At 41.1% G+C, this 21,859-nt stretch overlaps 1 protein-coding gene across 4 annotated transcripts in view; it reads left to right on the top strand.

Moving 5' to 3' along the window:
• The window catches only part of KHDRBS3 (KH RNA binding domain containing, signal transduction associated 3), a 167,225-nt gene that overhangs the window by 115,710 nt on the left and 29,656 nt on the right, over positions 1 to 21,859 (top strand). For all 4 annotated transcript variants that reach the window (XR_005017089.1, XM_036830888.1, XM_036830887.1 and 1 more), the window contains exon 7: positions 12,492 to 12,574. Coding sequence is in view for 3 of the 4 variants with exons in the window: in XM_036830888.1 (XP_036686783.1) it covers positions 12,492 to 12,574 (83 nt within the window). In the remaining variant the exon portion in view is untranslated. The remainder of the gene's footprint in view (positions 1 to 12,491; positions 12,575 to 21,859) is intronic.

Below are 21,859 nucleotides of genomic sequence, written 5' to 3'. Positions count from 1 at the left end.
CTTTTAGAAATGTAAAACTTTAGGAAATAATTTCAGATTTTAAAGTTGTGAATATGAAGGGATTTTGTTTTTGTTTTTCCTCCTTTAAGCAAAAACAACCCCCCAAAATGTGCTTTATTAAGGGAGTAGAGGACTCTGAAATGGCAATGTCTCTAAGGCATGGAAAGCAGATTCTGTCTCCCTAACTAGGCTTGCCCATCCAAGTAAGGTGAGCGAGCAATTGTAGTTGAGCTAATGTGAGGGGCGTGTCACATCCCTTGGGTGAATCAGGGCAGAGGCTGGGAGGGGAACTTGAGAACCACTAGACTAGTCCTCTGTTACAGTGGATTTCCCACAAGAACCTGCCATCTTCGTTTTATTGTTTTCCTTGAGCTTTTCACCAGCGTGCGTAGAACTCAGTCCTCGCCTGCAAGTAGACCAGAGTCTACGAAGGAACAGTTATCACCCTCACTTTGAAGGCTTTCACAATCCCCTGGAAACGTCAGGTGGTCATTATTTGGATCCACGTGTGTACATCCTATTTAGGGTACTTACCTTAGAGTGATGTGATCACTCTTTAATTTGTCTTACTGTTTCCCATTATATTTTAAGCTGATGATAGGGGCCATGGCTTTTTATCCACAGAGCCCAGAATTGAGTAAGTAATCAATGTTTGATTTCTTGATTCAGAAACAAAGCCCAGTGATTATTCAGGAGAGGAACACCTGCAATTGACTTACATACAGAGTGTTTAGGGAGGACGGAGGAAGGAAGGCTAACTGCTTGATGGAACGTGGGAAGACTTTCCAGAGGAAACTGTGTAAACCAAACAGGAAAAGGGGTGGGGGGGGGGACACTTTCCATGAAGACTCACGTGACATTCTAAGGCATAGGCACATGCAGGTGCAAGCGTGTGCAGGGACAGCAGAGCGCTCTGCTGGTACAGTACTGATGAGGTTTACTAGCGTCTTTTTATTTATACCTTTATTTTTATTCTATTCAGTTTGTTTATAGGTAGAATAGAGCTGAGGTACATAACAGTACATGGAATCTTGAAAGATACTTTAGGGCTAAAGCAGTTTAAAGTACAGCCACATCATCAGGTTGGGTGATACAAGTGGAAGACCAGCTGGCCATCTCGATATGTCCTCATAGTGTGGCATTATCTTGGGGAGTTCATTAAGGTACAGGGTCTGACCCTCAGTTTTATAGGGTCAGGCAGAATATCAGTGGTTTTTTTTTTCCACACACACACACTGTATTTTATTTTTACAAGAGATAAATAGACTGACACCAAGCATTGTACATGGATGACCGCAACAAAAGCAACAATGATTGCAATTACCAAACATGAAACACACTCATACGATGTCATAATATTGACATTCAGTCCAGTAATCCTCCACTGTAACAGCTCCTTTACTTTGCAGTGAAAATTGATTTGTATATTCTTTGCCTCTGAGTCCTTGTGGGATTTTTTTTTTTTAATTCAGACAGAAAGTCACAAAAATTATACTCATCCTCATCAGTTCATTCAGTCCCATGTAATTAATTTTTTTTTCATCTTGATCTTTTGTTAGCACTTTTATGAGTTCATCAGTTTTTCATTAGAGTTCTGAAAATGCTTATTCATTCAGTTCAGCAATATCAGTGGTTAAAAGCAAAGTCAGGAGCCAAACTCACTAGTTTGAAATCCTTGCTGTGCCTGTAATTGCTGTGTGACCTTAGGCAAGTTGCTTAACTGCTCTGTGCCTCAATTCCTAATCTGTAAATGGAAATATTCGTGCTTATCACATGGGGTTGTTAGGAAGATTAGGTAAATTAACATATGGAAAGTATTTAGAATAGTGCCTGGCACATTAAAAGGAATATTTAGTTCTTCAGTTTACCAATATTGCTCCATCTTTCAGGGCCAACTCTTGCTAACTGTGCCCCAAACATTAATATATGAAAAACAAAATATCCAGTACTATTCACACCCACCAGGAAGATTAAAGTTAAAAAGATAGTTTGAAGTGTTAGCTGGAATGGGGTGCTATAGGAATTCTCATCCACTGTTGTGGGAATGTAAGTCAATGCAACTGCTTTGGAAAAATGTTTGGTACCACGTGTTAAAGGCGAAAACATGCCTCCCCAAGAGCCAGTGATTCTGCTCTGGGAACCACTCAACAGAGACTCATACTTGGATGCACCACAAGACGTGCCTAAGAGGCATGTAGGCAAAACTAGAAAGAAGCAAAGTATTCATAACTGGGGTGGATAAAGAAGTGGTAGTACAATCATACAGACCAAGTTTTCAAGCAGCGAGAAGGAAGCAGGGCTTGCTGCCTGCAGCACCGTGGACAGATCTCACGGGCACGCAGTTGACGGAAAGAAACCCGGCACGAAGGGGTAGCCACTCTGCTTCCATCTCTGTGAAGCTCGAAAGCAAGTTAACCTCCCTGGTGGTGTTGAGAGTCAGGATGGCGTTCCTTTGTGGGGGAGATAATAACTGAGGATGCGCACAAGGGGAGCTCCTGGGGGCTGTTGATGTTGCCTTTCTTGATCCGGGTGCTGGTTTCATAGCTGTGCTCACTTGGTGAAAATTCACGAAGCTGTGTACTTAGGATTTGTACCTTTCTATGAGTTATTTTATGCTTGAATAAAAAGTTTAAAAATGTCATCAATCTGTGTATTAAAAACGTTGTGTTAGACAGACCAGATACTCTTGTTTATAACAGAACAGCACGTCTTCCTTCAAGCAGATTTGTTCAAGCCGAACAAACCTTCAGCACATCTGGTCCCTCTGCTGTTAAACCAGATGAGAATCTGAAGGTTTCTGGGTGAGTCTAAAAGCTGAGCAAGGAGAAATCTTAATACTAACATTATGAAGCTCTGGTAGTTGATGCTTTCATTGTGGAGAAGCCTCTGCACCGTGAACCAGGTGTGCATCCGGCTGGGCCAGGAGCCCCTTCCCCTTCGTCCCGCAACTGGAAGCACTTGCTGCCTCTCCCCTGGCCGCTCCTCCAGGAGCACATGGAAGGCTGAGTGAGCCCATAGTAGGCGAAGCCCCTGTTCTCAGGGAGACGACATTTCCAGTGGAGGATATAGGCCGTAATCAGATATGTTGGGTATAGATAGGAATCAGCTGCCAGACCCTTTTAGCATTTCTGGCTGATTTTCCCTTGGGGCAGCCTTTCTCAACTGGGGTTCCAGAACCCACAGAACATAGAAAATGATGTGCATAATTATTTCCTTAGTTTCCCAGGGGTGGTACAAACGACTGCTGTTCTAGATGCACGGGAGAGAAGTGAACTCACTTTATACGCAGTGGACACCTTAGGGCACCGGGCTTCACTCTCTGGTGGAACGCTGGTTGAGAAAGGCCGTGAACGCTTCTACCAATTCCTGAAGAGGCAGCTGAGAAGCTGAATTGAGCCTTAAAAGAAATCCAGAATTTGGGAAGGATAAAACAAAATAGTTGGAGTTTAAGGCTCCCCAAGTTTGGGTTTAGGGGGCTGATTAATCCCCTAGGCTTTGGATCAGAACCCAGAAAAGCTCTACTCCCAGAGGAAGGCTTATCATCTCAGTCCTGTGTGGGGTGCAGGTTGCTAATTCTTCTGTCCTCCACCAAGAGCAGATACAATCTCTCTAGAGGAATAGAACAGTGTAGGCCTTAAATTATTTCTCTTAATTTTTCATATGTAATTGCAATTAATCAAAAATTATAGGCATACAAGATGAGGAAACAGTAAAAAGCAGACCGCGATAGATTCATGTAGCAGACACAAACTTTAAAATAACTATGCTCTTTATAATCATGGAATTAAAAGATAAAGTTGATGATTTAAGCAGGCAACTGGCAAATATAGAAAACAGCCATTTTAGAACTGAAAAATAAAAAAAAATAACGGAATGGTTTTAGTTGCAGATTAGACACAGATAAGGGAAGAAATAGTGTACTGGAGGTTAAACCAATGAAACAGAAAGACAGAAACCTGGACGACACAGAAGGTCTCATGAGGCACAAAAGCCTCCAGCGGCACCTCATTCCCTTCAAGCCCCAAAGGCGTGATGTGGCACCTGCACTTCTCCCCCGGCTCACCCACTGTGACCTCCCCCCTCAGGCCTCTGTGTCTGCTGTCCTTCTGCCTGAGACACCAGCATAGCTAGCTTCTCCGTTTGCTCACATTTGTACGCAGTCCTTTCTGTGAGGACTCCTCTGGCACCTGTCCGAGATCTCCAGCTCCTCCACACCCTCACTGTGCTATGCACTGTGTATGTGAGGGTTGATGTTTGTCTGCTTCCCCACTGGAATGTAAGCCCCATGAGGACAAAGGTGTTTGTTTTGTTTTGTTTGTTCAACACGATATCCCCAAGGGCTTGGAACAGTAGGCATTCAACAAATGCCTGCTTCCTGGGGAAAATGGCAAAACCGATACAAAAATCCTTAGCATGAGTTACGTAATGTGGGCTTAATAAAATTTAGTTATCCCCCTTTTTCTCATCTTTGTGGAATTTCTGGTTTAATCTTACTTTCTTTAATTTTCTATTTAAAAGTTTTCCCTTCCCTTTGTGGGATTTCTGGGTTAACCTCTTTGTTATTTTATCTTCTGTATTGTATTGTATTATATTGTATTTCTTGTCAAATCTAAATAAATCTAGTTCTATCTCAGATACAAACTGAGAGAAGAGAAGACTTTCTATGAATAATTGATGTAGATGTGTTTTTAAAAGCTGTGTTCAGATGTGGATAGAATTACAACTACTGTTGGTCAGCCATTCCTTTATCTAAAAACCACAGTAGTCGTTAATACTAGTATTTGCAGAATGAAAATGTAGACATCACAGTTTAGACAACATTTTAAGAATTTATCACATTCAACAAAAGAAAAATACCTGGATAGCTCTGATGTTTCTCTGGCCTAATAGCTTGAGAGTGTTAAAGGGAACAGGTCTTCAATAAAATGGAACTAGCTTTATTGGGCAAGAACTGTGCCAAACAGCTTTCATAGATATTTTTTTTGGTTAATCCTCCCACAACCATTGGAAACAGCCAGGATGTGGATTATGATTATAAAATTGAGGTGGAAGGAGGGTAGGTGATTTCCCGGAAGCCACATAGCCAGTTAAGAGGCAGAGCTGGAATTTGAACGTGGGCATCAGACTCCAAAGACTGAGATGAAGAAGTTGTATGAGTCTAGAAGCCGCATAATATACTCCTCACAGCCATAGATCAACACGTGGGGATGCAATTTGATTGTTGAATTAATGATGTCTTATTTAAGTGATTATGGGGGACAGATTCTTATTTAGCATTGTTATTAATGTTGTGATTTTGTCCTTAATTATAAAATAACTTGGTTATGTGATATGTTCACGGTCATTGCTGATACTCAACGAGGATATTACTATTATTCAGAACCCCAGCAAGAATGAATTTCTCAAAAGACTATTTTTAGCTAATGTGTATGTTTTATAAACTCAACAGAATCATGGTAATAATAGACTTAAATAATCTTTTAATACTGTATTTTATGTGAAAACTTTTTACATTTTGAAATGACCAGGTTTCACCCTGGTGAGGTGGTGTGTGGTCAGCATAACTGTCTCCTTTTAAAAGGACTCAAAACCTAAACATTATTTTCAAATCACTTTTGTAAATTCTCTGTTTAAAATGGTTTTTCCCAGCTTAAATTTTATGCTTGATTTTACTTGTGACAGAAATAGAATTAAATAGGTCACGCTGTTTCCTTTATCCTAGAAAATCTTTTCTCTTCAGAGCAAGATTTCTTTGGTATTGGGCCATATGTCGGTGGAGTTTTCAGGTCGCGAATGGCACATGAAGGATCTCTCCCTGTGTTAGGGCGTGTCTCGCCATAATGTGACCCCCTGACACCTGTCAAGTGTCCACGTCACCCCGTCAGTTCCATTTAGACATCTTCCTTATCGAAGACAAAAACTCAGAAGTGGATCTTGATGAATAAGTCTCTTTAATGATTCAAGAATGTTTATTAATATACATTTATTTCTTGTCCATCTTTGTTCACTCTTTTTAATAATGTTCTGACTTTCAGGAATAGAATACAGAGGGTTTTTTTTTTTAATATTTATTTATTTGGGTGTGCCAGGTCTTAGTTGAGACACGCATGTGGGCTCTAGTTCCTGGACCAGGGATCGAACCCAGGTTCCCTGCATTGGGAGCGTGGGTCTTTACCCACTGCACCACCAGGGAAGTCCTGAATACAGAGTTTTAACGGGAAATTTTTTTCCTGAGGGCAGGGACTGTAAGATTGATAGGTAATGTTTGAGAAAAGAATTCAGGTGAGGTCTCCTTATCAAAATTTACACTATTTGAGTAAATGTTGCATCTTACTCTAGCACATCTCCTCAGTTCGCATTCATCTTAGAGAAGCTATTGCTATGTTTCCTGCCACTTGGTCTTTAATTAGTTCCTTTCTTTATTCATTACTGTGTTCCCGACATTGAGAATACAAGAGAACAAGGTCTGTTCCTTCCTTTTAAGGACCTTGTAGACCAGGGGGAGAGAAAGGAGGCAGAGAAATAATTGTGGGCACTGTGTACGTGCAAGTTACCAGTTATCAGGGAAGCACAGAGAAGGGAGTGATGATTCAGCCTGGAGTCTCCCAGCGAAAGACCTAAAGAGGGAACAGCATGTGCGGAGAAATTACAGCATGAAACGGACAGGCTTCCTAAGGGCCCTTAACATGCTGATGAAGCTTAACAGTGCACTGTCTCTCTCGTAGGAACCAGGCGAGAGGAGTGGAGATTTGTAAGCAAGGAAGCAACAAGCTTAGGTTTGCATTTTAGCAGATGATTCTGGAGAAAGGATTAGATAAGGAAGTACGAGGCAGCTTCTGAGTGATTCTAATGCAGTCACGTCGGGAATGTAGAGGAAAGATATGAGAGAGAAATAGGAGATAAAGAAAGATTGACTGGCAGGTGGCGTGGTGGTGAGATGGGAAAGTGGAGGCATGGATTCTGTCTAGGACAGGAGTCCTTCAGAGGTTCGTACAGACTGATGGTTTCCCAGCACTTGGTTAGAGAGGCGTGCCTGCAGTACTGCCTCACTCACAGGTACAGGACCCTGTTTTTAAAGTGCAAGGAAGGGGCATCTTTGCAGTGCATTTTAACAACATAAAGGAGCTCTGTTAAGCTTCTTGCAGAGGAAATTCAGTTAAGTTGCTTAGAATAAAGGAGTTTATCCTGCTCAGTGTCCTCACTCTGGGTCGTCTGAGGAATGGCTCCAGAGATGTGTAGACAGGCTGAGGCAAACTCGGGGCAGCTGAGAGGACTCGGTGCAGGAGGGATTTGGCGTGCTTTCCTCAGGAGCGTTCAGTCCAGCAGTCTAACGAGCATTTACTGAGCGGTCCTCGTTATGTTCCAGCCCTGTCATTACTCTGTGCAAAAGAATCAGTACCACACAGTCTGTGTTCATAACAAACAGTAGGTGAGGCCAGAGCCAGTCAGTCGTTTCTGTACAGTAACAGCGGCATGTGTTGGTCCATTATTCGCATAACAGGTGTGGTGGACTCTGCGTTTGTGGGAGAAACAGAGCAGGAGGTTCATTGGAGCTTCATCGTGAAAAATTGACTAGGCAGAGAAGGCAGGTGCAGAGACTCCCAGGGAACAGCGTGTGAACTCGAAGGGACTTGCACGTGAAGCAGAGGACTGACTGCAGAACAGGGGGCCGACACAGAGACTTTGTGACGTGTCGTGAAGGGGAGTGTTCTCTAGGAGAAAATGGAAATACGAGAAGCCACGCAAAGATGTCAAGTGTAAAAAGAAATCGTTCAGCACATCTGAGCTCTGCCGACAGTGGAGTCCTGAGTCCCCATCCCAGGTCCTGGCGCTTTTTAAGCGTGTATTCTAAGCTCCTCTGTGATGGAACTGTTGATAGCTCAGCAGCATCCCCGCTACACTAGATGGATGATTCCGCTCGATTATATGTTAACTTGTGACAAAGATTGCATTCACTCTTCTTTAAAATTTCTAACTAGCCTCAGAAAAATCTGAAGAGGAATTTCATAATGTCAAATTATTTAAAGAAAAGCAGCCAGTTGTTGGGAACACTGGAAGATAAGAGCATTAGGAGAAGAGAGACAGAGAGAGAGGGCTGCTGTACCTCAGGTCCCCCAGCCCTCAGACAAAAGCCCTCAGGCAGCCCGTCACCCTCATCCTTCCTCCTCATTGTAACCCTTTGTTGATCCTTTGTTGGCTGACCTCCCCAACTGTTCTTAGCCAATGACCTCATCTCCTTCTTGCAATAAAATGCAGGTAATCAACAAGAATCCCCTCCACTCCCTCCCAGAAACGTACACATCCATCTGCAGTCACACTCCTCCTTTTTCTTCTTTTGTCTGTCACAATCTGCTTTATGCTGTCCTATATTTTTCACGTCCTGTCCATTGAACAAACAATACTTGTGATGGAAGAGGCTGCACCCCCAAGGCCAAATCCAACTGTGAAATCATCGTCATGAAAGAAATATTGTGAAAATTGCATTTTTAATCTTTTAAAATCTTCACTGTAAAATATGAAAGTCAATAATTCAGTGACCTAAACAATTTGAAAATTCAAATAAACTAACATTGTAATATCTGACAGAATAATTGAACAAGCAATGAATGACATAAGTGTAGGTTTTAAATAGTCTACTACTTTACATTTCAGTTACTTAAGAAAATCCCAGTTATTTACTGGAGTTTAAAGAATCTTGATTCTTTTAAATAAGCATAGAAAGAGAATTCTGCATGGGTGAAGCCATATTCTTTTTAAGCTACTAACAAATTACTGAAGCAGCCGTGGGCTCTGCATTTTGCCAGACCACATGCTCAAGGCAATGACCGAGTTGCAAGTCCCGCCCTCCAGACTGACATTCCCGGCTCCATGCCCACACAGTTTCCAGAGAGAGTCCTGAAGTGCGGAATCTAAATCCACACTCCGTAACTTGGCCACGCGTGGTCTGCTATATGGGTGTCTCCGGCTCATTGCTCTCCCCTTTCGTTTGCATTCCACAGTGTGCTCACCTGAACCCTGGGTGAGAAGGGTTCTTGTGTCTGTACCTCCATTGTTTTGCACCTGCTGTTCATTCCACCGAATTTTTAATAAATTTTCCCAGCTCCTTTTGCTTTTCTCTGCTTTCAACACTTCTGGGAAATTTTCTTCCCCTTTCCCTTTCCCAGTGCCACCCTGGGTGCTTACCTTCGCCACAGCATGTGACACGTTGCCTGCTAGTTCTCTTCAGTCGCCTGTCATCTCCATCCCGCCAGCGTACTCACTAGACAGGACACCCCTTTCCCGCCATGGTGTCTAGCAGGAGTGCCAGCCAACAGGGTAGGGGCTAAGTAAAGGATTTTTTTTGGTTTTTGGTTTTTTGGGTTTTTTTTTAATGCGGTAAGATTACTTTCTTTTTGTTGAGATGCTAGCTGCTTTTAATTTGTTAATTCACCAGAATTGTAATATCTGCAGTTTGCTACTTATAACTAAAATCATCTCAAATATTTTTGTTTGTTTGAATCTTATCTGAGAGCTTTCTCCTCCTTGCGTTGGTCATTGGAAGATCACAGCTATATTAGCAACCTGCCTTCAGCTACTGCAAGGGACACCATGGCTTACCAATATGTTCTAAGGATACTCTTGACTTTTATTCTTCCTCTGCCCCTATTTAATGAGTATTCCCTTTAGATTCTATCCATGTTCAAAGTTCTGAACACATAGCTCTTCAGCAAATACTCAGTTCCTCCTTTATGAGAAAACATTTTTAAAAATTTAAGGTGGTCACGTACAAATTGTATAAGCCTTACCCCTGCAAAGATAGTATCATCCCTTCAGCTTAATAGTTGTCTTACAAAATGGAGCACATTACAATATACCTTGCTATTCAGATACTTTTGCTTTTCTAAATCAAATAAATTGAGGTATACTATTTAGTAGATGCTTCTTAAAAGAGAGTGACTAAGGTCATCACTTTAAAATCAGGCATTTGGCTCCATACCGTTGTATGTAGTGGCTCCTGATGTTCATCACCTGTGAGTCTTATCATTTTAGAAATCCAGGAGAGAGGTCTGCAAGGGTAATGCTTTACTATGATAGTTAATAATATAAGCTATTCTTTATAAAGTTCTTGATACATATCTGGCATTTTGCTGGAATACATACATATGTATATGTAATTTCTCATCCTTTCGGGATACTTATTAAGGATTCACATTTTACAGGTAAAGAAGGAGATTCTGAGGAAGTGGATGAACTTGACTGAGATCAGTTACAGTAAAACACGAAGCCCATCTGACTCCACATCTTTTCTCTTACCCCTTGACCACATTTCTCCACTTCTAAAGCTCTGGTGATGATCATTAAATTGATTACCATTGATAATACTGATGTTCCAAAATACTTAGATTATTTCCTGGCTCTTTTAAATATTAAGTAAATACCAGTAAGTCCAAAGTCACTATGTAATTGATTATCCCCAGAAACTTAGAAAGCAGTTGTAGGGTAGGCTTCACACTTTCATAGATATAAATATCATTGAGCAACATATCTAATTTGATCTTACAAAATGATCATTTCCCTGGACCTTTTTCAGTTTCAAAATACCTTTAAAATAACCATAGTGTACTTGTTATCACATCTGCAAAATGTCCTCATAGAACTAGGAGAATGGCTTTAGCTCTTTTTGGGTTGTCTTTTTATTGTTGAGTTATGAGAGTTCTTCATATATTCTGGACACTAGACCATTATCAGATATGTGATTTGCAAATATTTTCTCCCATACTGTAGATTGTCTTTTCACTTTCCTGCTAATGTCCTTTGACACAGAAGTTTTTAATTTTGCTGGAGTCTGTTTTATTTATATTTTTTTTTTGGTTGTTTGTGCTTTTGTTAGCATATCTAAGAAACTAATAACTAAGGTCACAAAGAGTTACACCTGTGTTTCTGCTGTTCAACCTGGCTAGTGAATTTTTCATTTGAGTTGTTATACTTTGCACCTCAAGAATTTCTTTGGATTCTTTTCTGTATTTCTTATATCTATATTAATATTCTCTATTTTGGTGAAGCATTGTTCTAATACCCTTCTTTAGCTTTTTAGATACAGGCTATCATTTAGTTCCTTGAATATATTTCAAGTAACTGATTTAAAGCCTTTGTCTAGTGGGATGAATTGGGAGATTGGGATCGACCTATATACACTAATATGTATAAAATAGATAACTAATAAGAACCTGCCATATTAGCACAGGGAACTCCACTTCACTGTACAGTAGAAACTAACACAACATTGTAAAACAATTATACCCCAATAAAAAATAAAAATAAATAAAGTCTTTGTCCAGTAAGTTCGGTGTCTCAGCTTCATCGGGGATAGTTTCTATTGACTACTTTTTTTTTCTCGTGTATAGACTATTGTTTTTTCTCTGCATGTTGCATAATGGTTTTTTGTTTGTTTAAAACTGGACATTTAATGTAGTGTGTCCGTGTGAAAATCAAATTCTCCTTCCTCCCTAGGATTTTTTTTTTTCTTGGTTTAGTTACTTTTCCAAACTAATATTGTAAAGTCGATATTTATCATGCGTTGCCACAGAAGTGTCTTTTCTCTCTTACCTTAGTGGTCAGCTAATGATTGGACAGAGATTTTTGTCAAATGCTTGGAAATTAAGTCTGTAGTCTACCAAGAGGCTGTGGGTACCTGTTGGAGCTTGTCTTCAACACTGAGCCAATCAGTTTACAGCTAACTCTGGCTTAGCCTTGACTTTCCTTCTTATACTGAACCTCAAGGTCAGCCAGAGGAGAGAGCTCAGGGTCTTATCAGGTCTGTCCTGGGCAAGTACATGACACTGTAGTCTTTGAGATTCCAGAAATATGTCAGAACTTTGCAGAGCTCCTATGGACATCTCATTCCCCCACTTTTCCTTGTAAGCTTTTTGGTCAGCCTGTTATTTGCGCCAGTTCTTCTCCACCACTTCAAGCAGCTAAACTCATAAACAGTTGCCTCTGATTATTTTCTTCAAATACCCTGAGGGAAAAGGCTTTGTGCACCCAGTCAGGTCAAATAAAGGCAATCCTCTGGGAATGGGGTTTTGAAAGCCTCCACCCTGCCCTGCCCCCTCCAGTGACCTCCAGCCTGCTGGTTTCCTCCTTGCTGGATTGCGGCTCCTGCAGAGCTGGGGGTGAGGGGTGGGAATAGGACCGAGCTCACCCCTCATTCCAAGGTGCAGCCAATTTTTTAAAAATAAATGCTCCCTAGATCTCTGCAAGCCTTTGGTTAATTTCCAGGGATCTAAAAATGTTGAGTCTAACAATTTTTGCCAGTTTCTCTTTGCTTTTTCAGGAGAATTTTTGGAGGTTCTTACTCTATCATTTTCACTGATGTCACTTTTATATTTTTCCTTACATTATAATTAGATATATAGTTAAATGGTAGCTGAATTAATTCACTAAAAGCAGAATGCGTCTTCCTTTCCAGAAATTTCTCTGAACTTTTTTGTACTTCTCCTGTTATATTTTAGGACTACGATGATGGATATGGCACTGCTTATGATGAACAGAGTTATGATTCCTATGATAACAGCTATAGCGCCCCAGCCCAAAGGTAAGAGTCAATCTTCATGACCAGACCCCATAGCAGACACTTGTGCCCTTCCGCATTTGCTGTACTCTGGGAGCAGGATGATGATTGGCCAGTGACGGTGATTTGACTCGGCCTGCTTGGTTTTTGTTTGTTTTAACTGGAGAAGCACTATCTGTCCTGCCGAATAGCATGTATTGCTCTCAACTTTACTGTAGTGCTAAAGCAATGAGTCTTGGAAAATAAAATTTGAAATTTTATTTGCTCTAAAAATTTAACTTAAGCATTCAGTATATTCTAAGGAAGAACAGTGTCTACCAAGTCTGTGGCTCTTCAAGTCCTAAGGCCCAAAGTCATATCAGAAATGTGTAAATATCCCACATTGTCAGTGCCTGGGGATGGAAGTGACAAACGTTTTTTTCAGTGTTCATAGATCATTTCTGTTTCTTAGCAGCAGTGCTCCTGTTTTCTAACAACTTCAAATTCCTATTAGAGAAAAATGAGTGAGTTCTAATTCATTTTCTAAGGAAGTGTTGACTTAGAAATGAGTGTTATTAGAGGGAAACACAGCTTCATAGTTACGTCTTCTGATAGTAGACCTTGATGTCCATTGATATATGAAATCCGTGTTCTGTTCAGAATGTTTTCCTAAATGCCTAGAAACCTCTTGCTTTATGTTTAAAATTCTAAGTGGTAGACAAAGACAGACATACGCAAACCAAAATACTGGCTTTATGAGCATAAATAAATATGGACTACATGGTTATTTCGATGAAGCATAAATTCACTTTTGAACTCATACGGGGCCAGGCAAGCTTTGAACAGACAGGCACCCTGGTACTGAGGTTGACAGGGATATAATTTTTTCTCTTTTTGTTCGTACCAGATTTTTTACTTATATAATTTCTAACAATTAAGTAGCCTTTAAACTTTGACCCCCAACTGGTCTTCTTTACGGGAAGCCTTGTGCATGGTGTTTGCGTCCTTGCGGGTTTTGGCACGCCCGGGGGTGACTGGCACACAGTGGACGCTAGACAGGACTTTACGTGTCTCACCTTGTATAGGTGTCCCGGCAATGTCACGAAGTATGTGGGGCTGTTCCCGTTATACAGATGAAGGGAAGGAGCACAGAGCATAAGATTAAGTAATTAGCCCGAAATCACACATGGAGTGCAATCCTTTAAAGACTCACACGTCTCATTTAATCTGAACAGCAACAGCAGGAGTTAATGTGCCTGTTTTACAGATGATGAAACTGAGGCTCAGAGAAGTAAATAACTAACCCAGAATGTGAACCAGGCTTTGAAAGCTTGTAGTCTTCCCACTTTAAGCGGTGATAACATATTAGTGTGATTGATCACAAGCATTCGTTCCTTTGGTCATTTATTCATTCAGCCAACATGTATTAAATGTCCACTACGTGCATTAAACGTAGGCACTGTGCTCGATGTTGGATTACAGAGATTGTTGAGACAGAGACCCTCTCCTTGGGAAGTTCACAGGCTAGAATGAAATACAAATATTTAAAAGCAATGTAATATGGTAATCACATGAGAGTCTGAGGAAAAACACAGTATTTCCATAAAAAGACAGTGCTCAAGTCTGGTTGGGAACACTGGGGACACTTCACTGAGAAAGTGAAGGAGAAGTAGGGGTCACCAGGGTACAAACAGGGAAGGACATTTCCCAAAGCCAGAGCAAGGCACAGAGCCTGACACAAGACGTGCTGCCTGAGCTGGAGGGCGTGGTGCACGGGACAGATGAGGCAGGGGAGGGAGTGACCGCATCCTCCGCAGTCTCAGGGTGCAGGCCCCGGACCGTGGGCAGCAGCGGGGAGCCAGCGACGAGGTGCAGGCAAGGGAGTGGTGTGTTCACACCTGGATTCGGAGAAATGAATTAGAAGGCAGTAGAGAGGCCAGATTGGCAGATGGCGAGCCTGGAGGCAGAGACCCATTAGGAGGCTGGCACGTTCCGAATTATAAGCCCTTTAAATGTCAGGAAGACTCACGTAAAAGAAACACCTTTCATGACAGCCAGCCCACCTGCCCGGAAGTGATCTTTTCAGTGCTACCTGAAGGAGTTACAGAGAATTGTATGAGAATTCCACACGTTGGCAAGTGCAGAAGTCACTGTTGGTCGGTTATTCTTAATATTCATTTAATCCTCATAACCTGTGAAATAAGCATCAGTCCTTTTAAAGAAGAAAAACTGGTTTACAAAAATTAGGAAACTTGCCTAAGATCATGCAACTTACAAGCGAAGGGGCCCGACTGAGCACCTTGGTCTGTCTGTCTGTCTGTCTGTCTTCCTCTTCACCGTCTACTGTAAATCACAATGAAGCAGCTATATTATGGAGCAGCGTGAAGAATGGTTCCAGGTGCTGTATTAGTTTGCTAGAGTTACCGTAACAAAATACCACAGACAGTATTTAAAGCAACAGAAATTTGTTTTCTCAAGGTTACAGAGGCTGGAGGTCCAAGATCAAGGCGTTGGCAGATCTGGTTTCTTCTGAGGCCCCTCTCCTTGACTTGCAGCTGGCCGCCTTCTCACTGTGTCCTCTGTGCACGTGCATCCCTGCTTTCTCTTTGTGTCCAAATTTCCTTCCTTGTTATGACAGCAGTCAGATTGGACTAGGGCCCACAAAAGGCCCCATTTTAACTTAATCACCTCTTTAAAGACGATCGATTGTCTCCAAATACACATTATAAGGTGCTGGGGGTCAGGGCTTCAACATATGATTTGGGGGGAAACACAGTTCAGCCCATAACATGCACATATTATAGCATTGGTTTAAGTACAACACCATGTATCTCATAATTAGAAATCTAGTATAAACCAGTTAGGAGAGCAGATTTTGAAATCATCCCCAGGATTGAGTAGTGGGTGTTGACCAGGAAATCACCATCACTATCATCTTCAATAGTGAATGTTGGCTGTGTGCTTGGTGTACTATACCATGGGCTTCACATAGATTCTCTTTCCCCTCTCAGCATGCCCTGAGCTATTGCAAAATTCAAGTCTAAACATGTCACTCCCTTGCATACAGGTTCAGAGAGGTTAAATCGCTTATCCAAACTCACGAGGCTGAGCAGTGGTAGATCCACATTGGCCCCAAGCATCCTCGTTTGTACTTCCATTGCCTTTCAGCTCTCCTTTTGTCATGGTTTTGATTTCAGTTACTGAAACTGGTTCCAATTAATATTTTCCATATACAATATTCAAAAATCTGATATTTTGTGATGCGTTTAAATCCCTTAGGAATCATGCTTTCATCTGAACTGGAACTGTTGCCATATCAGACTGTGGAATGCCTTAATCAAACCTAAGAATTTCATTTATCCTGCATATTAATGTTGCGGGCTAAGACGAATGAAATTAAGAACTTAGTTTTTCCAATTTTACATGAGATCCTTTCAGCCAAGAACATTCACGGCCACTACTTTCAAGGAGCAAACAACCTAGTACCCACTAACAGATAATACCATGTAACACTTGATATTCTGGGGTCTAAAATTTCTTGGTTTTTACACTCCAGGTTCTATAAAATTTATTTCAAACTTCAATAATTCTCTCAATTCAGAATTTGAAAGTACAGTCTGTGCTGTAGTTATATAGTTCAGCGTTACTGCAGAATTCTTTACTTGGTCTCCTTTTAGATTACAAGCTGTTCTGAAAATGTTCTTTGACACGTCAAGACGTAGTGGAAAGAGCACAGAGCAGAAGTTATTAGGACCACACTGTCCACCCTGGCAGCCTCCAGCACACGTGCCTGTTGAACGCTTGAAAGGTGTCTAGTCCAAAGGGGGATGTGTTGGGGGTGTCAGGCACATACCCGATTCCAAAGGCGGTGTGGAGTAAATAAAGCATGCGAAATAAAGACACGATCAACATCAACATCACCTGTTTCTTTTTACTTTTTGTTTAAACATGACTACTAGAAAACTCGAAGTTACAAATTTCCCTTGGACAGCGCAGAGTTAAAAGACGGTGGTGTCTCTGGCACCAGCGCAGAGGAGCTGTGTCTCAGGGTCAGGGCACCACACGTTACTACTACTATAGCACACATGTTACCCATAAATAGTTTCAGTTACAAGCTCAAAAACCATTTCTTTCTGATGCAGATGTGTTATCAGAAACGTCTGCAGACCCAGGCCACGGTGTAAGAGTCTGACGGAGCTGGGTTTAGGTCCCACTTCAACGCTTTCTGGTTATGTGACTGTGGGCAAGTTATTTCACCTCTCTAAGCCTCCATTTGTAAAATGTGTAACCTGGTTTTTTCTTTGGAGGATTGACCTGAAGGGTGAACGAGACAGGAAAGCCCACAGCCCGAGTGAGCCGCGTGGAGGTAGGCAGGCTGCCCCGCGTCTTCTCTGTGAGGGACTAAATGAGACCTTCCCCGGCGTAGTTCCGCATTCCACCAGGTGGTTAGCGTAGCACTGAGGGTGCCCCAGTGCCCGCCCTCGCCCGCAGCTCTGAATTTCTTCTGCATCCCATTTTGCACCGGGATGGCCGCGAGAAGCAGGTGCTGGTAAATCTGCAAGGACCAGGGAGAATGAGAAGGGCGAGAGGGCACCTGCGGATGCTCCGTATGGATGTCAGCCGTACGCCGGCCTGAGCCGGTGAGCAGCCATAGCCTTCCCAAGGGTGGGCACTTGGAAGCAGGATAGAGCGAGACGGGGCCACGGCTGCCACCAGCGTCGCCACCTGTGTGTGAAAGGCCTCTCGCAGCTATGACTTCTACACTTCACGCACCGTAATCATTTTACAACACTGTTTTGTTGCAGAAAAAGTTTCTCTCCGGAGGTCTTACAAATTAGGAATTTTTTCTCCTAATTTTCAAATACCCAAAAGGAAAATTAGAGTACAAGTGAGAGTCCCTACATAGAAAATAGAAAATTCAGCATAGTTCAGCTACGTTTCCCCATCGATGTTTGTGATGGCCTCCATAGCGTAAAACAAAATGTAAAACAAAGCATTGTTTATCTAACTTCACACATTTAATGAGTAACAAGCTGTCATCTATTACTGTGAAGAGAAATGTGAACTATTCTTTACAATACTGGAGTTATTCTAATATACATTGGCTCAGAAATAGTTATTGATTAATTCCTATGGACACACCGCTCTGGAGTAGCTGTGGTGAATTAAAAAAGAGCAGGTGATGAATGGCCTCAGCCCTCAGGGACCTGCACCTGCCCTGACATGACTAGAGCCTTCACAGAAATCATAGTCTGACTCCTGGAAACCCTTTGTAAATGTATCTGTTTCATTCTAAACTAAGTGGAATTAGTTCTCTTCTGATATCTTATTTATAATCCTAATAACAGTCGCAATTGTATAGCATGATGACTATACTTAATAATACAGTATTGAGTTCTGGAAATTTGCTAAGAGTAAATTTCAGGTGCTCTCATCACACGAGAAAATGGTAACTGTGAGAAAGTCTGTTAATTATCTTGACTGTAATAATCATTTCACTATGTTTTTGTACCTTATGTACAACTTTTATTCAAATTTCACAATATTTTAATCTGTGTTTCTGAATAATTGTAAATTCTCCAAGGAGATATTTGATTCCCCTGATGATCAATCATAAAGAAGGTAGAACAAAAAGGGTTTCCAAAAAGTACTAATAACCCCCTGAGCATAAGTGGATGACTCTGTAATAAAAAGTTTATTTTCTGGCGGGTTTAATGTTGACCTGCTAATTTCCCATAGCACTTCGTGGCTTGACAGTACTTTTGAGTACCTGTTTCCTTTCATCCTCCAGAATCTCTATGATTTTCCTGAAAACACTTAGAAATACTGGAAAAGGGAATTAGAAATAATAGCTGCTAGTTTTGGAGAGCCTGTTAAGTCTAGCACTCAGCCATCTGCGTCCTTTCTATACATTATCTCCAGTTTTCACAGTGGCCCTACGTGCTAAGCTTTTCCATGTACAGAAGTTGAAGATATGATGTTTAGCAACTTTCCCAAGAGTACGCTGCTGAAGAGTACTGAAGCTTAGGTTTTTGTCTGACTCTAAAAACCATTATCCAGCTAAGAAAAAAGTTTAAATATAAAATCATTGACTTGTTTTTGTGACAAAACAACACCTCAGCCCCTTTATGCAAATAGGCAGAGTAATGGAAGCTGTCAGAAGCTACGAATACTCTTGGTGTGTTTTCAGATGCCAATTCCAAGGAAGGCAATGAGACAAAAATTAGTGTTGCCGTGTGCCCAGCTGTCTAGTTTGCTGTTGCTTCTATTGGCAGCTTTAGCATTGTATGTGCAGTAATGTCTTCTCAAAAGCTGACTTGTAGAGGTCTGAATATAGTTTGGAATTTTCACTTTGGAAATGATGACCTGTTGTTTAGTTTAGGATGTAACATTTAAACATCAGTAAAACTGTCTTTTGGAAGATATTTCTGTGTTGTATCAGGGTTGGCTGTTTTGGATTTTTAAAAGCAGTAATGGTTTGGCCTGGATTAACCATGCCTTGCAGAATTTTTGTGAAATATACTTTTACCTAGCCTGGGTTTTTGGCTACTTGCAGCACAAGTACTGAAGGAGCCTCTTAGCACAAACTAAGCCGTATAGCTATTGGCAGACAGATACTTCTAACACAGTATTATATAGACATTGACCAAATAACAGAGACACCAACCCAGATTATACTGTAAAACTGTAAATATCTAAATTCTCAGTCAAGGGCCATATGGTAAGAAAAACAAGGAGAGATGGCTATAGTGAAAATGAAGCTACAACCTAAAAGGGAAAAGGGAGGGAAAAGCCCAAGGGCCAAAGTTTTAACATGTATAAGTATTGCTGTTAATAATAATTACTATGCATTGACCACATCTACTGCAGCATTGGTTGTATCAAGATAAGTGTGTGTGTGTGCACATGTCTCTGTGTGTATGTTTGAGCGCACGTGCACACGAGCATGTATTATCCCCCTCTGGTCTTAATTTTAACTTTAAAAGGTGGATATTCTCATCCCCATTTTTTTCTTGAGAAAACTGAGACACAGAGAGAGGTTTAGTAAGTGGTCTGAGTTACACACTTAGTGACCTTACTCATCTCCGTCCATTTTCTTTCTACTGTTATCGTGCTTCTCAAAGAGTTGTACACCTATCACTGATGTTTCACAACATGATTTCAGGTGGTACACGGCAGACTTTTTTTTACAGTTTTAACAATTAGATTTTAAAGTTACTGGAAAAGTGTAATTACCATATCAAGCACATGATTTTATGAATAGTATTGCTATAAATAAATTACAGTAAGTTTAAGTTAAAATAAAATCAATATAGAGAGTAATATGAAGTCACTAACAGGATGAGTGGTGGACATGGATGGGAAAAGTCCCGAAAGTGGTCCATGAAGGGCTGAAGTTGGGCAAACGCTGCCTTCAGCACTTTTTTTTTTTTTCAAGATTCATTAACAAATTTTGAAGGAGTGAGATATCTATTGAGTGCTTATCAAGTGTTAGTTACTATATTAAATGCTCTCATGCCTATCATTTTATTTAATTCCCAAAAACATCTGTAAGATTATCAGTTTTTAGTTTTACAAATAAGGAAACTAATGCTCAGAGAGTTTGAGCTTGACCAAAGTCACATAGCTAATAAGTAGCAGTCAGGCCTCATATCCAGTTCTCTTTAAGATCAAGTTCTTTTGCTTAACCTGAAAGCAACTAAGTTGGGGGTGGGGGGGAAGTCCCTACAAATACAGAGAATACCAGAACGCCTGAAGTGGCCACGTGGAATCTTCAGACATGATCTCCACAAGTGGATGAAACAGCAGCAGGGCAAAGGCGTGCTAATGGCAGTAAATCAATTGCCACTGTCAGTTCACTCGTTCATGTTCTTGAGAACACGTGACATTGATCACTGAGGAGTGTGGAGTAATGGGAGTCTGTGAAAGCGGCGTCCACCGGGGAGATGTACTACATCGTTTGGGTTTAGCACTGCCATCTGCTTCATAGCATCAAGACGATGACAGTGGTGCTTACGATCACCCGCTCATGGCGGTGACAGATGCTGTGGGGAGTAGAATGAGCGTTCCCGGAGACGAGGCTCCTCACCAAGTTGTAGATTGTGCGACAGGCTTTCTAAAAAGTGGGTTTGTTGGTTATCACACCACCAGTTTAAAATCTTCACTATAGAATTTTAAGTTCTGTTAGATAAGGATCTACTTGGTGAATCTCCCGTGTTTTCTTTCCCCATGTTTCATACATTCTTGAAACGCATTTTTATTAGTTTTAGAATAATTTTCCTGACGAATTCTGCCCTCTTTTTAGTGAAAGAAAATGATAGAACTTTTGTATGATTCTTGACTCTTACAGTTAGTCACATGATTTAGTTAAAAAGACTTGTGGGCTGTGAAACCACACAAACCTGGATTTGAATCCCAGCTGCGTCGCTTCCTTACCTGTATTATTTTGGCCAGGTTACTTCTTCGAGTCTTCAAATGACGGCAAGAATATTTGACTTGTGAGATTGTGATTAAATGAGATAGCAGATGTAATGTACATAGTAGAAGTTCAGTAAACTTGCAAAGATAACGTACTGGGTGCCGCACGCTGTTCTAAGCATTTTACAGCCTTATAAGTAGGTTACTATTATTATCATCCCATTTTATAGATGAGGAAATTGAGGCACAAAGATTATGGAATTTCCCTAAGGTTACTGGAGAGTAAATGCTGGGGCTGGCATTGAATGCGGGCAGTCTAAGCCCTCTGCTGTACTGCCTCTCTATGTAACCTGTTCTTATCGGTTTAGTTTTCCCATCTAGCAACCTGTACAGTCTTTTCCTGAGAAAGACTCCAGTCAATAAAATCTCAACAAAGAAACAACCTGCATAAAATTATACGTGCCATTTTGATTCCCCATTTGTGAAGTAAAAACTTATTGAAGGCTTCATTTAATTTAGATTGTTTAGAGTTCTAAGATGTTTGGAAGCACAGACTTGAGGTCAAAGCTTGAAGTTACTTGTGAAGAATGATTTATAGTAGAAAACGTCAGTGTGCTTGAATTTCTCAGAATCTAGTCAAACCTCATTTACTGGACTCACAACTCTAGAAGCAGAAATAATTTGCACATGATGTGGATGGTGTTTTTCCCTTTTATTTGACATCATGAAGGGATGTGCTCTTTTTTTTTTTTTTAATTATTATTTATTTATTTTATTTTTGGCTGCGTTGGGTCTTCGTTTCTGTGCGAGGGCTTTCTCTAGTTGTGGCAAGCGGGGGCCACTCTTCATCGAGGTGCGCGGGCCTCTCACTGTCGCGGCCTCTCTCGTTGCGGAGCACAGGCTCCAGACGCG

The sequence above is a fragment of the Balaenoptera musculus genome, chromosome 17, assembly GCF_009873245.2.
Source record: "Balaenoptera musculus isolate JJ_BM4_2016_0621 chromosome 17, mBalMus1.pri.v3, whole genome shotgun sequence".
Classification (NCBI taxonomy): domain Eukaryota; kingdom Metazoa; phylum Chordata; class Mammalia; order Artiodactyla; family Balaenopteridae; genus Balaenoptera; species Balaenoptera musculus.
The sequence above is the reverse complement of the archived record's forward strand: the minus strand, read 5'-3'. Positions and strand labels throughout refer to the sequence as shown.